The following is a 25,773-nucleotide window of genomic DNA, read 5'->3' as shown; positions in this document are numbered from 1 at the left end:
TATGGTTTCATTTCTGAATCAGCTACTTGTGTTTTAACTTACTCTTAATCATCCGTCAGAAAGTATTACAATATGTGCAAATATAAGATAATAATCAAATATACTGAAATGACACATTTACAAAATAAAGAAAGAAGGCTGGATACAGGACATGGACCAGGTTTTCTATCAGCCTTTAATGTATTTATAAAGTGATACTTGTTATGTTGCAAGTCAACCAAATGTTCCACAAGTAAACAAGTCTGCTGCACGTGAGGTCTGTATGTCTAATAATAAGCATTTGAGCATTGTGAAGTGTCTGCACAATTTAATGTTTGAAACTTAAAAGAGTTTTTAAATGATGTTTTTAAAAAAAAAAAAAAGGTCAAAACAATCATGATATACATATGAACTTTCTGTTAAATTTCTTCCATACAGCTTGCATGCTCAAGTTGTGTCTTGCATGCACACACACATATATCTGGTGAAGAGTTTGTAATTGGAGGTGAAATTGGAACAAATATCTAACTTTTTTGGGTATGTTGTTCTTTTGTACATTTGCCAATTTGGCTAATTTGAATCATGCTTCCATCCAATTCAGTTCAACATCACCTGCTACTAAGGAAGATTTCTTTTCACTGATCTAATCCAAATCCAAGCAAATACTAAAAAGTGACTGTATCCAGTTACACTGCTCTCTAGACGTTTGAAAGTGAAGATCATCTGTTATTCTGAGAAGCTACAGGAATCAGATGAGGGAGGAAATCCTTGTGCAATCCCACTATTCTCTAAAAACAGAACTTGATTGTCCTTTTGATCCTGCAGTGCACTCAGACAGGCAAATGGGGAAAAAACACGAGGATTACACAATTCACACTGTGCTCACAACTGAGCTCTCTGGGGCTGAAAATATCTGAGACGGTTCTTCCTGCTATGTTTGTGCAACAAAGCCATCTCCATCACCACTGCTAATTTACTACCTGTTTACATCCTCCATCAAAGCGTGTTTTGTCCAAGATGATCATGTCCTGTTTATTGTACTAAAAAAATAATATAGTTTTACTGGAATAGTAAAAAGCTGCTCTTATGGGATTTCTGTTGCGTTTGCGTTTCCCGATACTCTTAATCATCCATTATGTGTGGAATAATCTCCGCCTGAGATTTATCTGTGAAAAAACATCTAGCGTGAATGACCAGCAGCCGCTATCTGCTGTTGACGCACGCATTGATTCAGAGGGAAGTGACCACTGAGAGTAACAAGAAACAGGAGAGGAGCTCATTAGCAATATCAGCATCTGGCAATTAGAGTTATTTACCACAACGGCTAAAGAGAGGAAAACTCAGAGAGGCTCTCACGTGTTCAAAACAACACGTCTGAAACAGTGGAAGGAAGACCTGAAGCAACAGGGTCAAGAGGTGATGCTCGCCAACGCCTTTCAACAAGCGCCACTTAAAGGGCAGCAAGAGAGAGAAAGGTTAACAACGGCACAATGGTTATTATCTACTGAGCCGATTGGGGTGTCGCGCAGTGCAGGAACATCTTGCATTATAGAGGAAGCAGAGCTAAATTGCACCGCTGTGAAATTTATATCTTAAAACGTAATCCCATATGGAGTGTGCAGTCTGTAGGTGTGAGGTGCTGTAATGAGATTAACGCCAAGTGAGTGTCTGCATAAAGCTATGTCCCACATCCCATTCTTGAGCTGCCCACAGATTTACACAAATAGTCTTATTTTTGTCATGAAAATCATCAGTGAGATGTTTGTCTTATTCTCTTTCTTTAGTACTTTGTGCTTATAATGCATATCCTGTACAAGATGATGTTTCCTTAGACATCCAAAATGTTTGTGTTTTGTGTTGTAAATCCTCATCTGACTGTTTGGACATTATGGCACCTTACTTCTTTTACTTCTAACGTACTTTTACAGGATGAAGTCATTTTTATTGCAATTTAGTGCAGTACCAGTACAGCCAAAACAGTTACGCACCCCGCTACGTAAGGTATGTTCTCTCCGAGCTATTGTGATCAGATTAGGGTCATTATGGCTGAGAACTATTGATGTGTTATTGAGGCTAAGATCAACAAAAAACAAATGACTCATGCACACATGATCTGATTGCTGACAGTGTAGGCTGTTGCCAAGGACTAAAAAAGGGGTTGTTTTTGAAATGTGACTCCTAATCCTGTCGACCTCCTAATCCTGACCTCTGCTGGGGTCACGGCAGACTGTTGGAACACTTGAAGGTGGAGCAGACCCACTGAAACGTTTGCAACATGGCCATAGTGTCTGTGGTTAAGGTGAAAGGCATGGCATCGGGGTCAAGGTGGCTGCTGAAATCAACCAGCCAGATCGGACAGCATCCATCAATATGGTTTTTGGAATCAACTCCAGCTACAAGGAGAGTTTATTAGATATCTGATTTTAGGATAAATGTTAATTCCTTTCAAACATACCAGTAATTTGTATGTTTTAACCTGTTTTGTTTTTTTACAATGCACACCTAACTACAGCTGACCATTTTGCAACATGCTGTGAGTTTTTCCTGCAAATTTCTTCATCAAAATCTAATTACTGCACAGCAATCATGTAACATTGACCAAAAAAAATTGATATAGACTTGATATTCAGTGTGATGGATACAACTTGGCTTGAAGAAGTTTGAACAATATGCTATATCACACTGTACAGCAAATTCAGGTAAATCAGAAGCATTTACATGCATTTTGCATCAAAAAATGGTCAGAAAATCTTTAAAATATACATGATTTGCAGTTAATGAGCTGTATGGTCATCCATTTTTCAACCCATCAACAAATCAAACACTAATGCATACCTTATTACACCAACACTGTTCCCAAAGCAGTACTGGTGAGACTGGAAACTTGTTCAGACCAGCACAGTTTACAATTCCCAGACATTTGATTTCCTTTCAAAGCTGTCGTTATGTTGTAATGCTCTTCCTTTGTGGTGCCTTCACGGAAGCTTAGGCATCCAATATTTATATGTTGGCTGTCAAAAACACTTCTTTTACAAGCAATGTTATCAGGAAATCAGACCAGGAAGACAAACAATAAGCAGACATGCATGTCCTGAAAAGGGACTTAGAATTTGGCACTGACATCAAAAAGGATTACAGTTCGAAGCTCTTTCCTAAGTGGTTTACACGACAACAACGAAGTAAAACAATCAAGACTGACAACAGAGGTGTAATAAAAAATGTGTACACTTTTATATAAATAGAAAGAATAAACTGCTACATTTAGATATTACTGTATTCATATGTTACATTACTTTTATGAAAATTATTCATTCGTGACAAGTTTTTGAAGATTTACATCTTTAATGGGCTTGTAATTGAGTGCCGTAAACAGGGAAGGATTGAGAGACTGAATAACACATTGGTTTGTATCTTTTAATAGGATTGGTTGACAGTGACAAAAACAGCACCAGCTTATCCTTTTAAAAAATTTGACCAGGGTACAACTACAGGTGCTCTGCCTGAGGATATCAGCTTATGTTGAGGCACATAGAGAATTCAAAACTGTTCAGTATAACTTTTGACAGAAGTTATTACCTGTATAAAGTGGCTGGAAGTAAAATAAAGATGTGATTTGTGATTAAAACTGTACTGTCACTCACAGGCACAGCACTGGTGTGTTAGTTATGGTGTGTCTCTCCGAGTAATGACATAAATGTGCTTAAAATGATCAGCTCACTGCAGGGAGATATTTAAGTGCTCTCACATAAAAGCCTGAAGCTACAATTTCTGCCATTCTCCAGGCTTCTGCTTCGTGCAGCAGTATTAATCATGATCACACGTCACAGTGTAACCTTTAGCTTATTCCAGCGTAAATAGGTATGTAGGTAGCACCCTGTTTGAATATGACAGCAAAAACAAGAGGGTCAGGGTTCAGAGTGATAAGGCTGTTGCAAAGGCCTGACTCACTCTTACGAGATTCACTTATTATGTTGTTATTTTTGTCAGTCGGCTGTATCTGAAAGAAGTAAAAGAGATATCAGAGGCGTAAATACAAGGAGTTTTAAATGAGTAATGTTTCCCAAAGTGTGACCTCAGTGGAAAAAAAGTCTTGTGTTGTGTCCTGAGAGGTCTTGTGTGTGTGACATTCAGTACCGAGAGGCCCACACCTATCCGTGGGTTAATCGTCAACCACATGTGCCAGGAAGTCATATGAGGAGCACATATATAACATGGGAACACAGGCAATGTGGCAGGGGTTAGTGACAAACCCAAGTTCACACAGACCTGTTTGACTGGAAGAACAATGAGGTTCACACATGATTCATCCCAGGGCTCTTCCTAGACGCCAGTACGCTACGTTTCTCCACCGCAGGAAAAGATGCTGCCGTGTCACAGGGCCGACTGGGACATCCACCACTGGGCCCACTTCCCCTTCCCAGTGCGTCTGTGGGACTCGAGGTGTACGTCTCTAAAGAAAGATTTCTTCCTGCTGCCATTTCCAGTGTTTGTAAAGACAATACTTCAGGTTTTGAGGCAGGGCTTGATGGATGCACTGCTTCTTTGAGGTTAATGGGCACTCACATTTATAGTAACGCTGCTGTGGCCTGCGTATGGCCTCTAGCCAAGTCCAGGAGGCCAGTTTTCAAACATGTAAGCACTCTTCCACTCTCATGCACCTAATTGAAGCCTGGAAAGTAAATGTGCTATGACAGCGACTCTGCATCACAATACATTCCAGCAGCTCCCCAAATAGTCACATGGCCTCTTTTCATCCCCCGACACAAGCATGAATAAACTACAGGGAAACACTAGAGGGGCTCTTGCACTCACACTTGTGCCTTGGAAGTGATCTGAGAAGCTACCTCATCTAAAGCGCTCAGTAAAGTTGCTCTTGTTAAAACATGCCCGATCCTTTCCCTGCCAGAGAGCTGTTAATCCTGACAAGGCTGCACGGCCCTAATTCCCTGAAAGCTGGAACCTGCCGTTTGTTGATGTGTTGTGTAGCTACAAGCACAGGAGGCTGCAAGTGAAAGCATCCACCTTCTTCTTCTCTTTCAAGAGGTTGTGAGCGTTTCACATGGAAAAAAGCTATCTGTCAAACATGTGTCTGCAAGTCTCAAATGTGTGGAGCAAATTGAAAAACACGATGTGTATAAAACGGCGGCATGTCGGTCGTCGGTTTTTTTCCTCTATCTGTTGGATTACCGAAGCCCACATGCCAGCATATGCACAGTAGTCAGTGATTATCGATGCTCGATAAGAGACCCCATTGTGCTGATGAGTCCATCGTAACTAAATCCACCTCAGTGCCCAGCGCTGTTAGAGGGTTTGTCAGGAAACAATGGGCATGGATTATGGTTAAGAGTCTTATTATTATCTCTTCTATCCTAGGTTAAGACCACATAACACCTGCTGCTCCACTTGGACACTTTGCCTACATCATCATATTCCAGCAGCAGGGAACAACAGTTCGGCAGACAGCCCAGACATGCAAAGATTGTTGTTCGCATGTAGTGGGAAATGTCCCATTATATAGACAGTAGCTGACAAGTGTTTGTTCAGGCAGACTCATTTTCCAAATGTACGAGCGAAAGTGATGTTAACGCTCCATTAAACCTCATGTAGGAACATGTAAGCACATGTGAAAAGTGTGACGAGCGAGATGTTATGTGCTTGGAAATCTCGCCTTCTGCCCATGATATAAAAATATAAAAATGAATCCCAATGTTAACACTGTCAAGTTGATACATTTAGTCCACAATCCATACTCATCATTCATTCACTCATCATTCATACTGTGCTGTTGATTTCTGTCTGGAAACAGACATCTGGCATCAATGATTCACACGTGGTTGCAGGGTAAATTCAAGCAAAAGCATAAACAGCAAACAAAGTAATAAAATGCATGTTTTATTAATGTTTTATAAGTCTGATCCTCTACAACATTCAAAAAGTAGGGGATCTTTACGACAGGGAGTAAATCACACGTGCACTGAGGCTCCAAAAGCCCAAATTCATCAGGAAGTGGAGTTTAATGGCCCAGTTGATGCAATATGCTTGCTTCATACTCTCTCATGTCATATATTTAATTATTCTCTAATAATAGACCAACTCACTTATCAGTCACACATGTTGGAAAAATGTGAAGGCAGCTGGAAACTGGATGAAGAAAAACTGATGTGAAAACATGAAAGTGTTTTAAATTGTAGTAAAGTTACTTAAAGTAAAACATAAATGAATCAACAGTTTCTAAAGCAACATTTCAAAGAGAACAGTTAAGCCATCGATCAAAAAGGGTCAGGGTTATTACCAGAATCCATGTTTCCAAGCTTTAATGACACTGAATGCTTCATACATGCTTTCATTTCCTCATGCTTGGATGACTGTAATGTCTTCTGTGCAGCGAAAGTTGTTTTATTTAATTTGTAAATGTAAATGTAAATGTAAATGTTTGTCTTGTATCTGAACATTTGTGCTTTTCTGTGCAACTTGAAAACATTGAGTGTGAGAGACATTTTACAGCAGTAAGTGAGATGGTGTGCTCATTGAGTTTTCTGATTGTTCCCATGTTGCACTTCTGCATATTCAGCTGTGCTTTGATTATTTTCCATTTGTTTCATTTCTGTGCAGAAATTCACACTGCTGGATATTTAAAGTACACAACTGCTGCTGTGAGTGATGTGTGTTTTTGTCAGTCTCATCCTGTAGATACAAACCCACACAGATAAAATCAGCCAGACTGATAAAAAAAAGAAAAGACATTACTCCCCTTTTATGTTCTTCACACAGGCCACCACAGAAGATTTTCCCCATTACCTTTTAATCAGTTCAGGGTCCCTCTCCAGATTAAATCTCTGAATTGCGTGTCCTCACCAAGCTGCACACAGTCTGAGGTCTTCAGGCAGGAACCGGTCCGCTGTTCCCACGTCCAGGTGCAAGAGTTTTCATTGTTCGTTCACCTCAAGTCTGGAACAACCTGCCCAACAAACTCAGACTTGTATAATCGGTGTCATCTGTAGATCACTTCAGAAATATAGACTTTTCGTCAATTATCATAGCTTAATTTTTTCACTGCACATATGTACATGATTGCATGTGCATTCTAACCTTTATAATATCTGGTTTTGATAATCTCCAAATAAATAAAGTTTAATACCGTTAAGATAAACCTCTCAACTTGATTAATATTTTCATCCTGATACAAAAGTAAAGGCTTATGATGCATATCTGTGGTCATCATTGTAAGCCAGGGCGAAGGCCTTGTAAAGGATTTTTTTCTTTACTACTGCCTCCATATGGCTTTAATAAAGAAGGGCTCAGAATAAAAAAAAAGAAAATGAGCTTAGGTCTGCATTAATAACAGTTAGGTTTATACAGTATGTAGGGTGGAGGAAATCACAAGAGCTGCCTTTGAACTCTGAAGGGCAGGATTACTAAGAAAACAGCTAACTAAGTTAGTCCGGTATTATGAACAGTGTGTAAAAGCTAACAGCTACTAGATGTTTATAATTCATTTAGCAGCCACTCGATTTAAGTTACCCCGGGTTAAACACTTATAATTACACTCTCTTAATTAGCTTTGGTAAAAACTAGGGGGAAAAAAAGTCATGAACAGAAGGCAAACTCAAACATTGCATTGTACAATAAACCTTTAATAAATAGTTTGTCATTAGTTTCCCATATTTACATAATAACCACCATTTACTTATGTTGCCATACTCATTTCTTGGCTAATTTTAGGCACACAAAGAGGGGGTTCAGGCCACAAACCACATCGTACTAAAAACAGGAGTGGCTAGCAGGTAAGTCTTGAGAAATATAGAATCGCACCATACAACCAAATAGACCAAAGAGGTGGCCGTCTCCCTTGAGCAATAAATATATACATTTTCTGTACGTACAGGTGATTGTACATTTACAGTCGTTTGCTTGGAAGCTGTACGAGTGCACATGGGGGCTGGTGAAGAATCTTACCAGTTTATGTAGGGTCTGAATTCATGGGTTCACCTGTGTGTGTGTGTGTTGGTCCAATAAATGATATATATAAAAAAGAAAACAGAATGATATTCAGAGACTTAATCAACACCAACGGCCTCCTGTCGGGTTACACCCCCTCTGTAATAATAAAAACGCTATGACAGGTTAAGTCAAAATGTTGAGGGTAAGGTTTGGTCAACATTTACAGCTTGGCTTGGAACATTCAGTGACTTTTTGTTATGATGTACTGACAAGTCTTGGGGGGGGGGGGGGGGAAGCTCATCAAAATGTAACTAACCACTGTGAAATGCTTGTTAAATGAAGAGACTGAATATAGACAGATGGACATTCGATCTAGCCACAAAAAAGTTGAAAAGATTCCTAAAAATGACTGGATGAAGTTTTAAAAGGCTATAAAAAAATAGCATTAAAACTTAAATCTTCAGCCAAAGAAATTAAGACAAGAGAAAATGACACACACAAAAAAAATATCCAAATCAATCAAGTGCGCAAGCAAAACATACACACACACACACACACACACACACAGAGTACAAAAAAGCAAACCAAAAAAAAAAGAAAATAATAATAATAATTGGCACAAAATATCTGACATACACTTCAGTTCCAATACATGTCAAACAGCATGAAAACCCACTGTTAGCTACTAATCCATATCAGGTTGTAATTTGGTTATTTAAATGCACTTCAGACATTTTAGAAATCCACTGTTTCAAACAAATTGCGACATGAATAATTTACCAGCTGCTGAACACACAGTATGTGAATAAGGGAACACAGTGTCACTGATGCGAAGCACCACAAAAAAAATAAGACAAAAAAAAAAAGGTGCAGCCAAAATCTTCTAGTTAGGACGCTGCAGCTCCAACAGGTCAACCTGCGCCACCTTCTGGCAAGAAAAGCAACAGCAGCTGCAACTTCAATTACAGACTTTCAGACAAATGTGACAGATGTTTCTTCTCAGAGTTTGCATTTAATTTTTGTCTCATTTAATTAACCTGATAATCTTAACTGATGACTGCTGCTGGGACAACTACACAATGCTCTGAGTGTCATTAAGATTTTATTGGTTGCTTTAGATTTAATTTCTACTGGGTGTTACTGTGATATCATGATGCTTCATTTGTTTGTTACTTTAGCCATCAGGCGCAAAATGTAAAAACATCTGCTTTTGAAAACAATAAAACTGCAGCTGTAATAACTGTGACACTGCCTGTATTTAGGGCATCTGTTAAAATTGTAGCAGCTTCATATTTCTTTGCTCCTTGCTCCTTGCTGGTAAAATAAACATCTCAACATCTGCATGTCTGAAACACTTCTGTCACTTTCCTTCCAAAAGGTGGCCCACAGGCTGACGTGTGTAAAACTGGCCTGGTGGAGAATCTGCAGCCTGCTAAACGTGAGTTTTTGAGTTACAAGCCAGCTCGATGAGGTGCTTCACATCTAAAAACGTCTCTGCCATCTCTTGTGAATCGCGTTGGTGTCTGTTAACTATTTGCGTGGCAGCTTAAACATAAGGGAAACCGTTTTCTACTAAATATCCAATTACTACTGTAGAAATCTTCATCCACCACATTACATCACACTTAACCTTTGAGTTTTCTACCGCAGTGTGACTGATATTTAGTTTTAACCTAATGATATTAATTCAAAGACTCCGTGCTGATAGCAACACTCTAGCTTGAAGTGGTCCAGAGGCTTTTAAAATAAAACCATGGTTCTATAAGCCTTAAAACCTGATGGTGATAAATGTCAGGAAACAAAGTAACAGGAAGGGTATGAAAACTAAAGGAATAAAAAGTTTGTAACGGCTCCGATGGGAGCGATAGTGTAAGATTACAGCCTTCTCAGACCTTGGTCTTCATACAGGTTACGTAATGTCTATACATATATATATATACTGTATATATATAGATATATCTATATATATGTATATGTATATATTTATTTATATGTTTATATTAAGTCACTTCAAGGCAACATTTGTTTCTTGAATAAAAACTTGAAGCACAACTAGCCTTCAGTTGGAACAGAGAAAAATATACAACCCAAACTGTACTACTAATCTAGAGAATGGCAAGTAAACATTGAAAAACAGTTTCAGCTAATAAAGTGGTCTCTCTCGTACACTCCTCTCTGTAAGAAGTGTGACATTTAAAGAAATTATACTCAGGCAGACAAAAGTCCAACTGTTATTTTGTTTCGATCTGATCCGGTTGACCCATCCTAACCTTAATTAGGCAGCACGTCTCCAAGACTGGTTTGCAGAGACTCCTCTCACAGGCATACAGTTGCTGTGCATACAGAGGAAGAACTGTGTTCCCTTCTTGGATGCTTTAACAGGAGCTCAAGTCTCAATGAAAAGCATCAAAACAGAAGTTAGCTTGTGAAAGACCATTAAACAAGTGCGCAACTAACTGTTTGTTACACTCCTGCTGGACAAACAGACAAAAGTTGCCACTTCACTGTCTACAGAGGAATATGAAGAATCACAAAGGGATTTAGTAACAATGAGGATTTACCCCACTCACACTCTAAACCAGAATCACTTCGGTTTGCACCAGGAGGGGGGCAAGCTGTTGTATGCCACTCTGTTGCCACTTTACAGAAACCAAGGATTAGAGTCCAGCTCAGCCGAGTCACTCCCTGAACACACACATATACACACACCCCTTTCCACTGCAGCCCGAAAAAATACTCAACACACTCTCATCATACAGGGTCTTTTAAAGAGTCCTCACAAAACCCTGGTTTAAAACAGAAAAGGGGGCTGCAGAGGAAGGAGCGCCCACTTTTGTGCCGTGGACACAAACACACGGAAACAAACACCTTTTGGCTGCACTCGAGTCTGATGTGTGCCTGAGGTGCAAGTGTGTCCGTGTGGTAAAAAAAAAAAAAAAAAGTGTGTATCTGTCCGTGTGTGCGGGGGTCATGGGGTGGAGCGAAGGGTGTCTGCCCCCCTTAGCTTAGGTTATACGCTGCTGTCCTCCAGCAGCGGCTCCTTGCCCTCCGCTCCGCTGCCTTGGGGACTGTGGGAGTGGCTCTGTGCCCCGTTGCTGTGCTTCTTATAGGCGCCGGGCCGCATGCCGGGCCCCGTGTGCTCCGGGATGAACAGGGCCACAAGCAGAGACAACAGCACTGAACATGCACCAAACAGGAAGGGAGGTCCTGGGATGATGGCACTCTGAAGAGAGATAGAGAGAAGGGGGGGGACAAAGGACGGCTTTAATATCATAACTCTTATTTTCTGTCTTATAACAGTGAATGAAAAGTATTGTAAAAACTAAATGCATCATTATTCCATTTTTTGTACGGTGCAAATTCCTTAAATGTGATTTTTTTTTGTGTGTTAATACTCACCTCATCAGTGGGGTTAACCATGTTGGGTTTGGCACCTTTATCAGAGCCGTCCGTGTCGGTCAGCTCCACGTGGAACAAGTAGAAGACGAAACCGTAAAGAGCGGGACCCAAACCGTTACAGAGGCCCCGAATTCCAGTAATCATCCCCTGGACCACACCTACAGACACACAGATACAACCGTTAACAGGGTCAGGAAAAAAGATTCCAGATTCACAAATGTCACAATTTGCCATTTTCTTTGTCATATAATGAAAATAAATTGGAATATCTTCAGGTTTTGGACTTAATCAGGCAAAACATGCAAATTAAAGACCTTTCGATACTTTTTGGCATCGCATCGACTAAACAATCAATCAAGAAAATGATCTGCACATTAATCAAGAGAAACACACCTTGTTGGTCTGGGTCTGCGTTACGGGACACGATGGCGCTGATGGCGGGGAAAGTGATGCTGGACATGGCTGCGACGGCTCCAGCTGCCCACATCATCCTGCAACAAGCATCACATAATTCGAAAAATTGATTTATACACTCAGACTTAAGAATTAAAGGCTATCTCAAAAATGTATTCTCTTGTGATCACAACACAAGTAGATATAAATGTGTAAACATCTAAACTAATAAAGCTACAAATCAAACTGACTTCTAGCTTCAACTTCATGAGTTATCTTAACCACGTGTGGCTTAAAACAATGTGAAAAAGTACTTGAGTAATCAAACCACAGCTTATAAAATTATCTGTTGGCAACCAAGTTAATATAACAATAATAATGACCAGGCTGTATGTTTTTTTTTTTACCATCATGTGACTCCTTTAGAGTTCAAATCATGTTATGTCAATGAAAGACAGAGACACTGTTTTTCCCCCTTTTGTGAACTTGGAACAGAGTCACCTAAATATAAAACACGGCCTGTTTGGCCTTTATTTAACCTTATTTGGAGGGTATTGACCACAGCAGAGAGGAGGAACAAGCAAACACGTTGTGAATGGTTTCTAACAGAATCAATAGATATTATGGTTGCACTGCGTTTTCCCTTCAGGCCTGAACAACAAGAGAAACACAAGAAGCTGTTATGATCACACTTAAAAGAAAAATTAAACTGAAAGTTTAATTAAGGTTTATGGATGGTGCTTATACACCATTCATTTTTACAGGTTTTAAGTGAATAAACATTTTTAAAAACAATACCTGTACTGCTGAAAAAAAGCTTTTCTTTTTTAAAAACTAATGTTTTCCAATGTATTAAATCTCACATTTCAAATTCCAAAGTAATTACAATGCCTATTCTTATGTTATAACTCCTCACAAGAAATAATATCAGTTTCTATATTAGTCGTCATCATCACCCTTTGAAGAGTTGGTTATCTGATTACAGTGTTAGGCTATGCTCCCCTCTGGTGGTCTATAAGGGCATTACAACAACAGAGGACAAGACTGCAGAACAGTATTTCAACTTAAAAAATGAATTAAAAACTGAGAAATAGTATATAGTGGCTGTTTCTGATGTATTGACTAAACAATGAGGCCTGAACCACATTAAGTTTGGTATAATCTAGATTTTATTTATCTATTTTAAAAATGTTTTCCAAATTCTCATATTTTTTGAATGAAAAAATAAAATGAAAGCAAAAAAACAAAAATTTTCACCAGATATAGCTGTCATAAACATTTCTATTAAATTAAAAGAAAGTTTGTAATATATTATCAATCTTGTCATGCACACGTTAAGCATTGGCTGTTTGACTTGAGTCAGAGGCACAATTACGATGACTTTTGTTTTGAAGCTTCCTGCAGAAAATGCTTTGTTAGGTTCCCTCACTTAAAATCATGTTTGCTCATTGATAACATTTCACGAAGGATCCAAACCTTTGATCCCACAGGAATCAAAAAGCCTATTTCTTAAAGGGATAGTTCAGATTTTTGGAACTGGGGTTATATGAGGTAGCTTTCCATAGTAAGCGTATTAACTGCAGTAGATTTAGGAGTGCCAACATGGAAGCTGAGAAATGTGCTGATGTGGACAAGGCCAGAAGAAAAATGTATTTTAGCCAAGACAGCTTTTTCCATCGTCACTACATTTTCTCAACCTAAGAACTTCTGTATTCCTACACATGCCAGGCAATGTATACGCCACAGTAGCAGAGCACTTTCAAAAAAATCTGAACTGTCCCTTTAATCTCCCCTTAATCTCTGGTTCTCCCACCGGAGCATTTAAATCCTGTTGAATTAATGTAATGAAAATGTGAGGGTGTTTGCGTGCAGGTGTTACTGACCAGGGCTGAGAGCCGAACCCGTACCACGCCAGCTGGAGGATCTGGAAACCGAGGCCCAGCAGGATTGTGTTTTTGTTCCCTATTGAACGCATCAGGATGCCCAACACCACCGTCTGAGAACAAAATAATGCAAAATAATTCCTAAGTTTCACCTTGTCATACATGATAAATTGCTGCTGTTTTGTGTTATGATGTAGTAAACGTTTTGTATTGTGGCAAACAAAGAAAGCTTTTTATTCACAATTGTCAGACAATTTATAGACAAAACAATGGATTGACTAACTGAGAAAATATTCCCAAAAAAAAAAAAATCTAAATAAAATAATTCTAATTAAAATATTAAATGTAATTGTATTTTTCCAGTACCTGAGCTAGTATTGAAAGGATCCCAACAACAGCGATGAAGGCAGCCACTGTCTCTGATGTGAAGCCGATGACCTGAGGGTGAAACAGCAATCAGATAACCGGGTTAGGACATTCAGGTAACAACGAGCGAAGCCAGACACCGCCCATTACTCACTCTCAAAAACCTGACAGCACAATGGAAGAGTGGAGTTTTGTTTGTGGCCTTTTGTAAACATGCACTGTTTACTACTCCTTCTTAGAACAATAAGAACTGATTTTCATTTTGTCTTTTCTGCTGTTTTTCAGGTCAAATATGCTGCCATTTATCTTCTTCAATAGAGGCAGCAGCAGTAGTGCAGCAGCTGCAAGGTGTGTATGACAATGGACACAGAGATATATGACAAGAAGTTATGACAATGGACACAGAGATATATGATAAAAGCACTTTTGGCACAAAGAGGACATGAGAAGTGGTGAGTCATGTTAGCCCCAATGTTCAAAAACTACTTTCACAAGGAGGCAGAAAAGAGTATGAGGTTCTGTGTGTGTCAGACTTGCTCGACTGGTTCATTTGAGACTGTTTACACAGACTAAACAACCATCAGTCTAAGAAGGCTGGGAAAGGAGAACACGCCTTTTCAGTTCATCTCAAAGCTACCAGCTGCTACCATAGCATATAATGTATCTAAAGCTGTCCATTTCTGGCTGCCTGTGTTTTAAAATGCATTGCTTTTTTTTGGCTGCTGCTTGCAGCTGTGGTAGCATTTTTGCTGAGACACCTAATGAATTTGCTTTAGTTATTCACAAGCTGAAACAAGCCGCTCAGCAAACCTGCTTTTCCAATCTTTCCAAAGCTAATGTCGCAGTGTGTGGTCGGCAAACCCCCCCCCCTTCCATCTCTACTGAAATAATTCGCCTCAGCTTTCCAGAAGCAATTTCGGCTTCTCATTTGCAACACAGATGGTAAAAGTATGAAGGTGTCAAAATACAACATGCACATATTAATACTTTCAAAAACAACAACATCTCATAAATCGATGTCTTAGATGTATTCAAAACTGCCTACTACATATTACCAACCAATGCAGTATACATTAAGTACTACATACTGTACTTTTCATAGCAGTATGCAGTAGGAAACTGTTAAATCTATTTGAATTTGCAGTATGCTAGGCCAGGCTTAGGCTTTTTCCAGGTTTGGAAAGTGGAAGTAAACAATAGCTCGGCTAATAGCAACAGTCGAGATGACCAGCCGGTCTAATCCACTCAGAGGCTCCTCACATCTCCAAAAAGGTCTGAACAAATTTCCAGACAGGTTATATTTAGATAAAGTGACCATATATTGGGAATCTAAATGTTACTGTCTTGCCTGAAAAATATTAAAACTTACTCAAGTGACATATTTACAGTCATAAAGCAAAAATTACAACAGTTTTTAGCCCGGCTCAAAATCTCTGCTGTGTTGCTGTCCGCCATTTTAAAGCTGCTCCAGCACTTTGCATTGTGGGACACAGTAGGACAGCTAAAATAGTTGGATATATACTTGTATTTTTCCTGAATTAATACGACATCCGGATATTTTTGGCATACTGCAGATTTCTGCTTCTGTTTGCATCTTACATGCTACATTTTGGCAGATGGTTTTTCGAATTCAGCCTTTATCTATTTTTACATTTAATAACACTCCCTGTAACCCCACAGAGTGAAGAGAAACACAAGAGTGAGGAGAGCAGAGTGTTGTTACCTGTCTGAGATAGAGGAAGAAGCTGGAGTACTGGCCGGCCTCGGGGAGGTAGGAGAGAAACACTGTGATGCAGATGAGGAGCACCGTGGAGTCCTGACCCACTTTACGCAGAGACTGGCCAAGAAAAAAAAACAGCAACAGCAACTTTAACTTGTTGCATGGGTAAAGAAAACAAAACATGAACAGCGTCTGTGAAACTCAAAGTCCTGCCGTAACCACTGTCAATATTGAAACGGTCTTGCTTATACATTTAAGTAAGCAAATCAAAGCTTTACTGTATGTTTGTGACAATATTACTGTATTCCTATCATGTGGCTAGTAATGATATAATCTGTACATTAAAAGATTTTAACCATTCTAATTTAACTTGTAAATATGGATATTTAAGCAACGAGGAGGACCAAATTCTAAACATTCACACTGATCACTACAACGTAGGTTAAAACAGCTGCTTTTCCTTATTTTCCAGTCATCTGTAGCTTAAACATTACTCTTTAACTGTGAATGAGGGCTGGTTATGCATCATTGAGTTTCTATGCAGGAACTGATAAATGAATGAAAGAAATGATTAAGTGAGATGTTTCTTAAGATTGAAAGAATCTGTCTGTAACCTGATCTTGCTTATAATTTACAGAATTGTTAAGAGTGTTCACAGCATGAGGCTCTTAGCTATAAATGAGGTGAAGTAAAAGGTTCCTCTCAATGGCTTAAATTTAAAGTGTCAGCTAGACTAATATGTTATGATGCAAGGCAAACACTAAAAGCGGATTTTGACAAACACTGCTGTCAAGCTGTGCATAAAACTGGGTCATACTGTGAGTTCACGTGGAAGAATTATCAATATAGAGCTGCATTGTTACTCACAGCGAAGGGATCCGCCTGCTCCCAGGAGATAGGCGCTCCCCACGACGCTGGCCTCATCTTCTCCGGCAGCGACTCCGGTACGGCCACCAGGATGAAGCAGATGTCGAGCAGAGCGATGGCTGTGGCCAAGATCACCACCAAAGTGTCCCCATAGGTCACAGATAGGTAGGCTCCGATGGCCGGGCTGGTAACCAGGCTGGCCGCAAAGGTGGCCGATACCTGAAGGGAGGATGAAGCAGAGCGAGAAGTCATTAATCATTCTTTTCACGCTTTTATCTTTTAATAATGGCTTTAAGCCTCTGTTGGTTGTTATTTTTATTCTCCACTGAGTAAATAATTGTGATATTAACATTACTTCCGTGACCACAACTGTGAAACTTCTGAATGACGTGAGCATGTAGGACTGTCCCATTTGTCGTAATTTGCAAGTGAAAATCGATTGTGAAACAGGATGCTTGTATCATCTGAGATCTGTATGCAACTGGTGCTCGCAGTTTTCTTTCATTTGGGCCCCATTTCCTGAGAAATGGTTAGAGTGAAATAATAAGTGAGGTCATATTTTACATGCATCCTGTTTGCCTTGGTTAATTCATATTTATTGCCTTTAATAGGTTAGATTAGGTTTATGAATTATGGTTGAATCTTTATTCATAACTGATTAACTGTATTAATATGCTGTTTTTAATTTAGTCCTGAGCTACATTAATGACCTCTTGGTATATTTGTCAGTTTGTGTGTTAGTTATAATATTGTTGTTGCAGTATTTCTGTCAAATTGTCTGCTGTGAACTGATCTATCTGTCAATCTATCTAAAAATAGAAGCATCATTTTTTCACTACTAATTAGCTTCCTGGGATTACATAATCATTGAAGTGGTATTTAAAGACTAAAAATATGTTTTCGTAAACCATCTCCTTACCAAACCGTATGCTGTGCTCCTCTCATGCTCCTGCGTGATGTCCGCCACGTAGGCAAAGATCACAGAGAAGGTGACGGCAAAGACACCGGACATGGAGATGACTGCGAAGTACCACCTGAAAGAAGAAAAGTTACAATTTTCAGAAATGAAACTAAACCTCTTTAGGTCGTAATGCAACTGAGAACCGCACACTCACCATGGGCTGATCTTCATCAGTGGTATGGGCGCACACGTGAAGAAGACTGTTAGCAGCAGGAAAGACTTGCGTCCCCATACGTCTGACAAAGCTCCGATCAGCGGAGCACTCAGAAATGATAATAGGCCCTGTAGGGAAAAAAAGTAGAGAAAAAAGCACGAGAGGGATAAAATGTTAAAGTGTAGTTATCAAAGAGAGTGCTGTAAAATTGATAACTTGAGTGAAGTTTCCACTCTAATGGTTCAAGTAGACACATACAGCCAACACAGCTGGTTTTAAATCCTGCAGGGTTGGTAGAGAGCCATGTAGTAAATCTAACTATAATATAAGCATGACACTGTCCTTACAGCCGGCGCTACAGTGTCAAATTAACACCAGTCCAGTCACACACCTAAAGCTCACCATATGAGCTGCGGCTGCTGTGTTTGTGCTCTAAAGCCACAGTGACACAAAGGCAACCGTCAATTTAACAACTACTTTATTGTTTGGTCAAAACAAGTCCTGGATACAGGTTATGAAGTCTGACATGACCAAACCACTTAAGACATGAAACCTGAGGAAACACGAAAATAACAAAGCATCTGTTGTCAGCTGGTTACAAAACAATAGATCTTAGTGGAGGGCTGCTGGTTTAAAATAAAGTATATGACAAATATGAAAGGTCAGAACGTATAATCCTTAAAATGTTGTTATTGGTTTTTGAAATAATGACGTGTTTTTCCATCTTGACGGTCAAATAATCTATACATTATTTCTACATTATGTTCTTTTCTTGATCGCAAAGTTAATATTAATATCAAAGAACAACAAAGTTTGTCCTCAACATCACGACAAGTTAAAAAAATAAAAATCCTCTATACACTTAACAGCATGTCCACCTCAACTATCTTTAGACAATCTCTTCATCGTGGTGCACTTGAGGTACTTCACCCTCAAAAAAGAGCTTCGGTGGGCTATTCTGTGGCCAGCTGGGCGACCTGCTGTGGTTACTGGACAGCTTGCAGGTGTTAACATGTAGCTGAATTAGTGTCAAGCAGGGCGTCGCTGAACAAGAGCACACACGCTCAGCAAATCTTCCAATGGGCAAAAAAACAAACAAAGAACAAGTCAAAATTGTAATGCTGAAGGAGGATGTCAGCGGACAACAGCTGCAGTACTAAAAACACAAAAAGTTAGAGGCTCTATGTGTGTTTAACGGCTTTGTGTGACCAGAAAAAACAAATAAACTTAAATATATTAGGACTTCTGTACTGTCAGATAAAGATAATCTATAATATTGCTTATTTCTTTCTTGTGGATAAATGCAGATTAACTCCACGGTTCATTACCTTTTACATAACACATAGATTTTACTCACTGTTGAGATACTGTGAACAATAAAGACAGGAGATAACCTCCATAACATGTGGGACTGCTTTTAGGTAATTTGCCTGTGTCTGTGACCGTTATGTTGCTATTATAAGCGCCTTAACACTGAATCTAGTTAATTCTGTTTGTGTGTGTGCTGTTGTCTCTTACCTTGACACCATGAATTAGCCCATTCATCAGGAATGTGTGCTGGGGGAATGTCTGGTGTAAGACCTGCAAGAACAAACACAGATAACACTGGATGAATAACACATTATCCACTTAAGTGGCATCACATTTTCAAGCTTTTCACCTACAGGGTTTTTTCTCAGCAGTTTTAATCAAACAGTTAATCAAAAACATCAAATGTTTTAAGTTATGAAGGATTGTAAATAAAATTGTTTAGATATATTTAAATATTTTCTGTATTTTCTCAGACTGTCCACAGGGCCATGACACACATGTTGAGATCCATTAAAGTGAGTTACATGCAACAATCACTCAGCAGCTAATGGTTGTCATTCCTCATGGGAGTGCTAAATCCTGTAATTTTCACATGTGCGCTTTGGTCATAAAGGTGACAATCAACAGACTACCTAAATGTTTTAGGTAACCACTCACAAACTTGAGTCCCTCCCCACCTCTTCCCTGACCTGTTTTACGGTCTTACGTCAATACTAATAGTCCACACTAAGTAAAAGTGCTGATAAAGTGGTCAGTTTTGGTACGTACTAAATGTTGCAAAGTTACAAGCATTATTCATGTTTTATGCTAGAAAGGCAAAGGTCTGACTGAGTACTTTTACCTGCTCAGCTGAAAGCAGACATTTAATTGTTTAGTAAATACGACTGTAAAACTGCCACAGAGACTTTATGGCTTCATCCAACCATGATATCAGGATCTGGTAATATGAGCTACGAGATGGGTCATTTCAGAGAGAAAAAAAAATCTGTTGATATAACTTCATGTTACAACATTTGACTTGGCACAGTGACATCTGTTCTTTGGTTTTTAGATGGCCAACAGTTTTGCTGGGGAAATGTTTTGTTATTAAACTTCACATTTAAAACTGCACCAAATATTATTTTAAACATGAAAAGTTGCTCTTGAAATTTACTTCCAAAAATAATGGCATTAGGAGGGGTCTTTTTTTTATTCTTATTTTGAACACATTCAAACTAATATTTAGGGAACTTTTCTGTTGGTGACAATACTCAGTAACATGGTTAAGTGCAGCCAGGCTCTGTACTCCTAATACCTAATCTATCTGGATGGGAATGCAGGAAGGAAACGGGTGTTCAGATGGTTAAAAATCCCTGAAATTATCAGTTCAAAGTCTAAATGTCAGTGTGCAGCAAATATGGTTCACCGGTGTCATTGACACTGGTGTGGGAATAAGAATCTTAGTTTACTTTAGGACAAGAGGAGCTCGGCTGAGATTGAACAGCAAGATCTGGTTAGTGTTCTGGGGTGCGGGAGGGAAAGCTTGTGGCATGGCTAAGAATCCCCTCTTTTCCTCTGGGACTCAGTTACCCAACACACAGGCTGTGAATGCTCAGTGAAGGCTGTTGCTGCTGGATACTAATGAAGCAGGGCGCTCATTGGGAGCAGTGAAGCAGTCCCCTCTCATCTTCACGCGTCCTCTGATTAGTCCAAAATGCAAATCCTGCCTCCGCCCAGGGATCTTCAGGGCAACTACCCCCCCCCCCCCCCCCACTCGGTAATTAATGCTTAACAGTTACACATACAACCACCTCTTCAAACAAGACACTGCTGAAAAGCAGGCATTGCATAAGCCTGTCTGGTTCACATCATGTGGCTCACAGATGTTTACTCATCATATGTTTGAGATAACAGCTTCTACTAAACGTACTTTGTGTTAGAAAGGGAAAACTGGTTAGCAAAAAAAAAAGAAGAAAAAAACAACCTGGATAGGAATTCAATAAATGCAGAGCTTGGCTGAAAAATGAAAAGCTCCTGTCAGATAAAGAAAAACTATTAATACACAATCCCTGCTGTTTTGAAATGAAGGGTATGAATGTTGTGAGTCACCTTAGCATTTCACTAACAAAACAGTGAGGAAACAATAATCTGTGTTTTTTAAAATATTGACCAGTAGGGTGATTTTCTAGTGGCGTCACTTTTCAAACGAACGTGTTGCATTTCGGAGTGAAAATCTTGTGAATAACGCCGCTCCTACTGCCTGTAGCAAATACTTGAAACTCACCTCTCTGCTGAGGTGAATGTGTGGCATGGTTCGCCTGGCCCGGCATCCGTGCTGTGTGGCCTGACAACACAAACCAGTGACCCCACCCCCACCCCCTCCTCCTCCAACGATAAGCCTTTTCAACAAAGAACTGGCACTCAGACAATACAACCGTTTTGATGCCCTTTTCATATTTCTCAGTACATTAGCACCTGGCAAAGCGTTTGCCAACACACGCGCACGCAAGAACAAAAAACAAAACTGCTTCACCCAGGGCCGCGCTCGGTTGATTAGGGATTCAATTATTCATAGACAGTGATGGGCCTTGTATGATTCCCATCAATGGGAAATGCCCCTCTTTTGGCCAGGTTTCTAGGGATCGGAGTTGTAGGCGACGTGTGAATATATTGCAAACTGTTGTGTCGGTTTGCATAACAGTGTGCGTCTACGTGAAAAGAGTTTTTGTATCAGTCGGGGCTTACCGAGAGCATCGGGGTGGTGAGCAGACCCCATGCAAAAAACTCCAGGAAGATGACCACCACAGCATGGTAAACACTGGGCTCACCGATTCCCTGAGGCTGTAGAGAAGGAGGGAGAGAGAGAGAGACACAGACACACAGACACACACAGACAGAGACAGAGAGGACGTCAGCTGAGGAGCAATGATGATGTTAACAGTAACATATTAACAGATCCAACATTAAACTGTAGTCTACTTTAAAAGGCAGCATTCGCATAATGATTACTGTGCGTCAACTGATCGCGTGAGACAGCCCACAGTTCGGTAAGAGTGAATAAGAAGACGTGAAAATTAATGTTTTCTGGTGGATTTATGGAAGAATAAAGTAAAATGAGGGAAAACCTGAAATTTGAATGTAGCATGACACTGATCAGATTATTTTTACTGTGACTTATGTTTCTCTTTTTAGCTGAAATTCACATTTCCTGTGTATATCTACTGAAACTTGTTGACAAATAATCACTCTGAGTGCACAACAATCTAATTGATAGATTTAAATGCTCAAAAAAAACAAATAGTTTGATGACTATAAGGGGACATTTTTGACTAGGAAATGTTCATGATTTGGATTAGCCCCCTTTGAACTGAGTTTACAAGCTGCTTAATAATCACAAAAGCTTGATTTTATCCTGCGGATAGATAGGAGATCGGCTGTAACATGAAATCGTTGAATTTTTTTCCCATCACTTTGCAACATAAAAAGTAACTAAACTGTATACATGACGAGTCTTTTCAAAGCATAGTAAACATCATGGCTCTATTAATCCAGTCACAATTACTGTAATTATGACATTAATGCATTTAAGGTGTTTGCATGACATCTGCTGTATCTGGTATTACTACTTTACTCTGATTTAAACAAATGTTGGTAATTGCAGGTAAAATCACAGATTAAAGTGAGAGAAGAGGATAATTTTAACCAGACGCCAGTGATACTGTGTAGCCAATATTTTCTTCATTTAACTTTAACATACAGCAGGAACCCAGCTGTTTAATGTAACAGGTAAAATAGCCAAATAATTACGTGCTATAGTTTACTAGATCACTCTTAACCCCAAACAAACATCCTTTTTTTGTATCTCTCATAGATTGAGCTTCCAAGACAGGAAGTCACTCCACTGCAGCACAGTAAAAAATCTATACGAGTCTGAGAGGTAAAGAGAAAGTGTGATGGAGTGAGCGTAAATGCTGAGCAAGATCTTTAGGAGGAAATGAAGCACGGTGAGATTAATCGTGGAGGCTGTAAAAGTAGGCCAGGGTTAACTTAACAAAAGACACTAGCGGCTACTTTACTCGATCATGTTTCCCCACGTGGAGAAGGAAAAACATTACAGGAAATCAGTACACTTGGGTTTGACCGCTTAGGGTGTGCACACAGCAAATTTTCTGATAAACTCTCACACTCCCTTTTCCCCTTAATAACGTCTACTATCACACCATCTGCTTCTTCATTGAGAAAATGAGGAACAATCTGTAACTGTCTCACTATATGAATGTTGCAATATCCTCTCTACTGAGATCACTACCAACCACATATTTTGAAAACACATTTTGCTATTGACCACTGAGCATCGGAGCCTGTTAGATGGGAGGGGAGGGAGGGGGTTGGATGTCGACAATGAAATCCTGATGGCTGAGTGGTCAGATCGAGACTGCAGTAACACATTAAAAACCATAACAATTATCTGAATTATCTGAACTAAAAAGGGAACCTCGCTGGAGCAGAGCCACGTGATGTCAGGTGTTTTGAGATATTTGCATCAGGAAGACGAGAGCATCACGCTAACAAAACAACAGTCTTCATTATGTTTACAACTCTGTGGGTCTTTGTGTGGTTTCTAGTATGTTTGATGTTTGGCATAGCTGTCCTGTCGATTACATAACCAAACACTGATGCCTCACTCTAATTTATAACCGCCCTGTCATACTCAAGTCTTGCCAACAGCTTAATTTTGATAGGAAAAAAAATCTAAATTATCCAAATACCCAGTATCCCTGATCTGTCAGTTAGCGACCTCTTTGATCTTTCTATTGAGGAAGTGTGCTGCTTCCAGCTAAGGGCATCACATTATCACATTAGCTCCATCAAAGCTGGGCTACAGGTGTGAATGAAGCAGAGAAATTTGTTTAAATGTGTCAGGAACATAGGTCCTCTCTAATAGTTAAAGGGCAGGTTCACCATTTTTCCCCATCAAGTGTGTCTTAAAACACCAAAATGTCCAAATGAACAGTGAACAAGGTTTTCCTCACTGTAATAATTCCTCCATTTACTGGCTATTAAAAGATCCACTTCAAATGTACTTTCAATGTAAGTGATGGGGGACAAAAAGCAGTCATATTGTGCAAAAATGCATTTAGTCATATCAAGTGGATATCTGTCAAATTTAAAGTCTTTATTGTTCTGTATCCCTGTTAAGCTGCTATGGAGGAACAGTAACAAAAAGATGGACTTTGGCACTAAAATGACTGTAACTAAAGACCACAATGGAAATAAGCTCTTGGGCTTTATTGTGTTGACTAATACATTACAAACATATGATGCCTCCTGGTTGAAGCTGGGCATGTTATTTACATGTCTTTTACATTGTTAATAAATAATTTCCATCAAAATCCTCGGATTTTACTAATTTGGATGGTTAAAGCTTTAAATTAGTTGCAAATAAACTTTTAGATACATTTTTGCACATAATGAGGGTTGTGGACTTTGGCCTCCATCACTTACACTGTTAAATGCATTATGAAGGGATCTTCTAATGGTCCGTGGGGAAAAGATGATATTATAATAACATGAAAAACCTGTTTAAATGTTCAAGTGGGCACCTGTACTGTTGTTTTTAAGACAGACCTTTCTTTCCAGAAAGTGTCAACCCCGTCGTATAAATCATAAGTAATGTTGATGTTGGCTTTTAACAGAGGCAGTCTTGACTTTACTTGCCGGGGATGTTGACTTTAAACGCGATGCTTGTTTTTAACCAACGTGAGCAAACCCCGTGAATGATAAAACCCCCCAAAAAAAAACTCTACTACGACTTAAGCTAACATTGTCTGACAATTCATCTGACTTTGCCTCTTCAACAATTATCCAGACGGTAGACAATTGGCTTAAATGTAAATTAGCTTAAAACATTAAGGAGGGGTTTTGCTACTGTGTCAAATAACCCCAATTAAACACACATCAGGCTAACATCGTCAGTGATGCACAGTAACACGTAAATATGTTTTTTTAGGGACAAACGTGAGATAACGCGAATATTTAGTGCTGGTTTTAAATGAGCTAATATACTCGGTGAGGTTAATTGAGTTGTTGGAAAAGGGTAGAAAGGTGTTGTATTAATAAAAATCCACCTATTAGACATATTATGGCTGAGGTTACCTGAGCTGACGTGTAAACGCCTAGGCCGCTAACATTAGCCGAGGCTAGCCGCGTTAGCATCAACATCCAGCTATCGGGGCAACATTTAATCAGCCATCAAACACACACAAAACGCCGCTTCGACTACCAACGATTATACACAATAAAAAAAAAGTCTACTGGCTAACTTCAAGCGGACGAGAGCCAGTTTAACGAAGACAAATAAATATTTAACTCACACTTCCTCCATCTTTTATTATAATTTTCTTTGCTAGAAGAATGCTGCGGTTCAGCCGCTTTTTCTTCTTTTTCTCCCCCGTCATTGTTAACTTATGTCCATCCTTGGTGTCAGAGGGTCATCGTCGCGCCTACTAAAAAGTAAATATAACCTACAGATTCCTGCTATTAATCTCACAACACCTCGCCAGTCGGCTCCAGGTAGCCAGCAGCGAGCTAACCAAATGATGATTTCTCATCCCCACCTCACTTCAACCCGTCTTCCTGAACCAAAACATTGTCCCGCCCTTACCGACCGACATCGATTAACGATTGGTCGGTTGAGCAAAAAGCAAGTCCTAACTCTGCGTCTGATTGGTTTAGAAAAAAGGCGATGACATAGATCCTGAGAATGTGATTGGTTAACGCCACACCGCGGGTTCGGTGTAACAAAGAGGAAATCCCTTAT

At 39.5% G+C, this 25,773-nt stretch overlaps 1 protein-coding gene across 1 annotated transcript; it reads right to left on the bottom strand.

The window, feature by feature from the left end:
- Positions 1–8,510: 8,510 nt before the first annotated feature.
- mfsd14a2 (major facilitator superfamily domain containing 14A2) lies at positions 8,511–25,535 on the bottom strand. Its single transcript, XM_062428956.1, has 12 exons — positions 25,328–25,535; positions 21,699–21,794; positions 19,182–19,244; positions 17,664–17,791; positions 17,468–17,582; positions 16,549–16,767; positions 15,685–15,798; positions 13,962–14,033; positions 13,596–13,708; positions 11,713–11,810; positions 11,320–11,477; positions 8,511–11,143 (listed from the first exon to the last, which is right to left on the bottom strand). The coding sequence occupies exons 1-12, from the start codon at positions 25,409–25,411 to the stop codon at positions 10,931–10,933; spliced, it is 1,473 nt and encodes a 490-aa protein (XP_062284940.1). The 5' UTR covers positions 25,412–25,535; the 3' UTR covers positions 8,511–10,930.
- Between the last annotated feature and the right edge of the window lie 238 nt (positions 25,536–25,773).

Source organism: Scomber scombrus, chromosome 11, assembly GCF_963691925.1.
Source record: "Scomber scombrus chromosome 11, fScoSco1.1, whole genome shotgun sequence".
NCBI classification, from domain to species: Eukaryota; Metazoa; Chordata; class Actinopteri; order Scombriformes; family Scombridae; genus Scomber; species Scomber scombrus.
The sequence above is the reverse complement of the archived record's forward strand: the minus strand, read 5'-3'. Positions and strand labels throughout refer to the sequence as shown.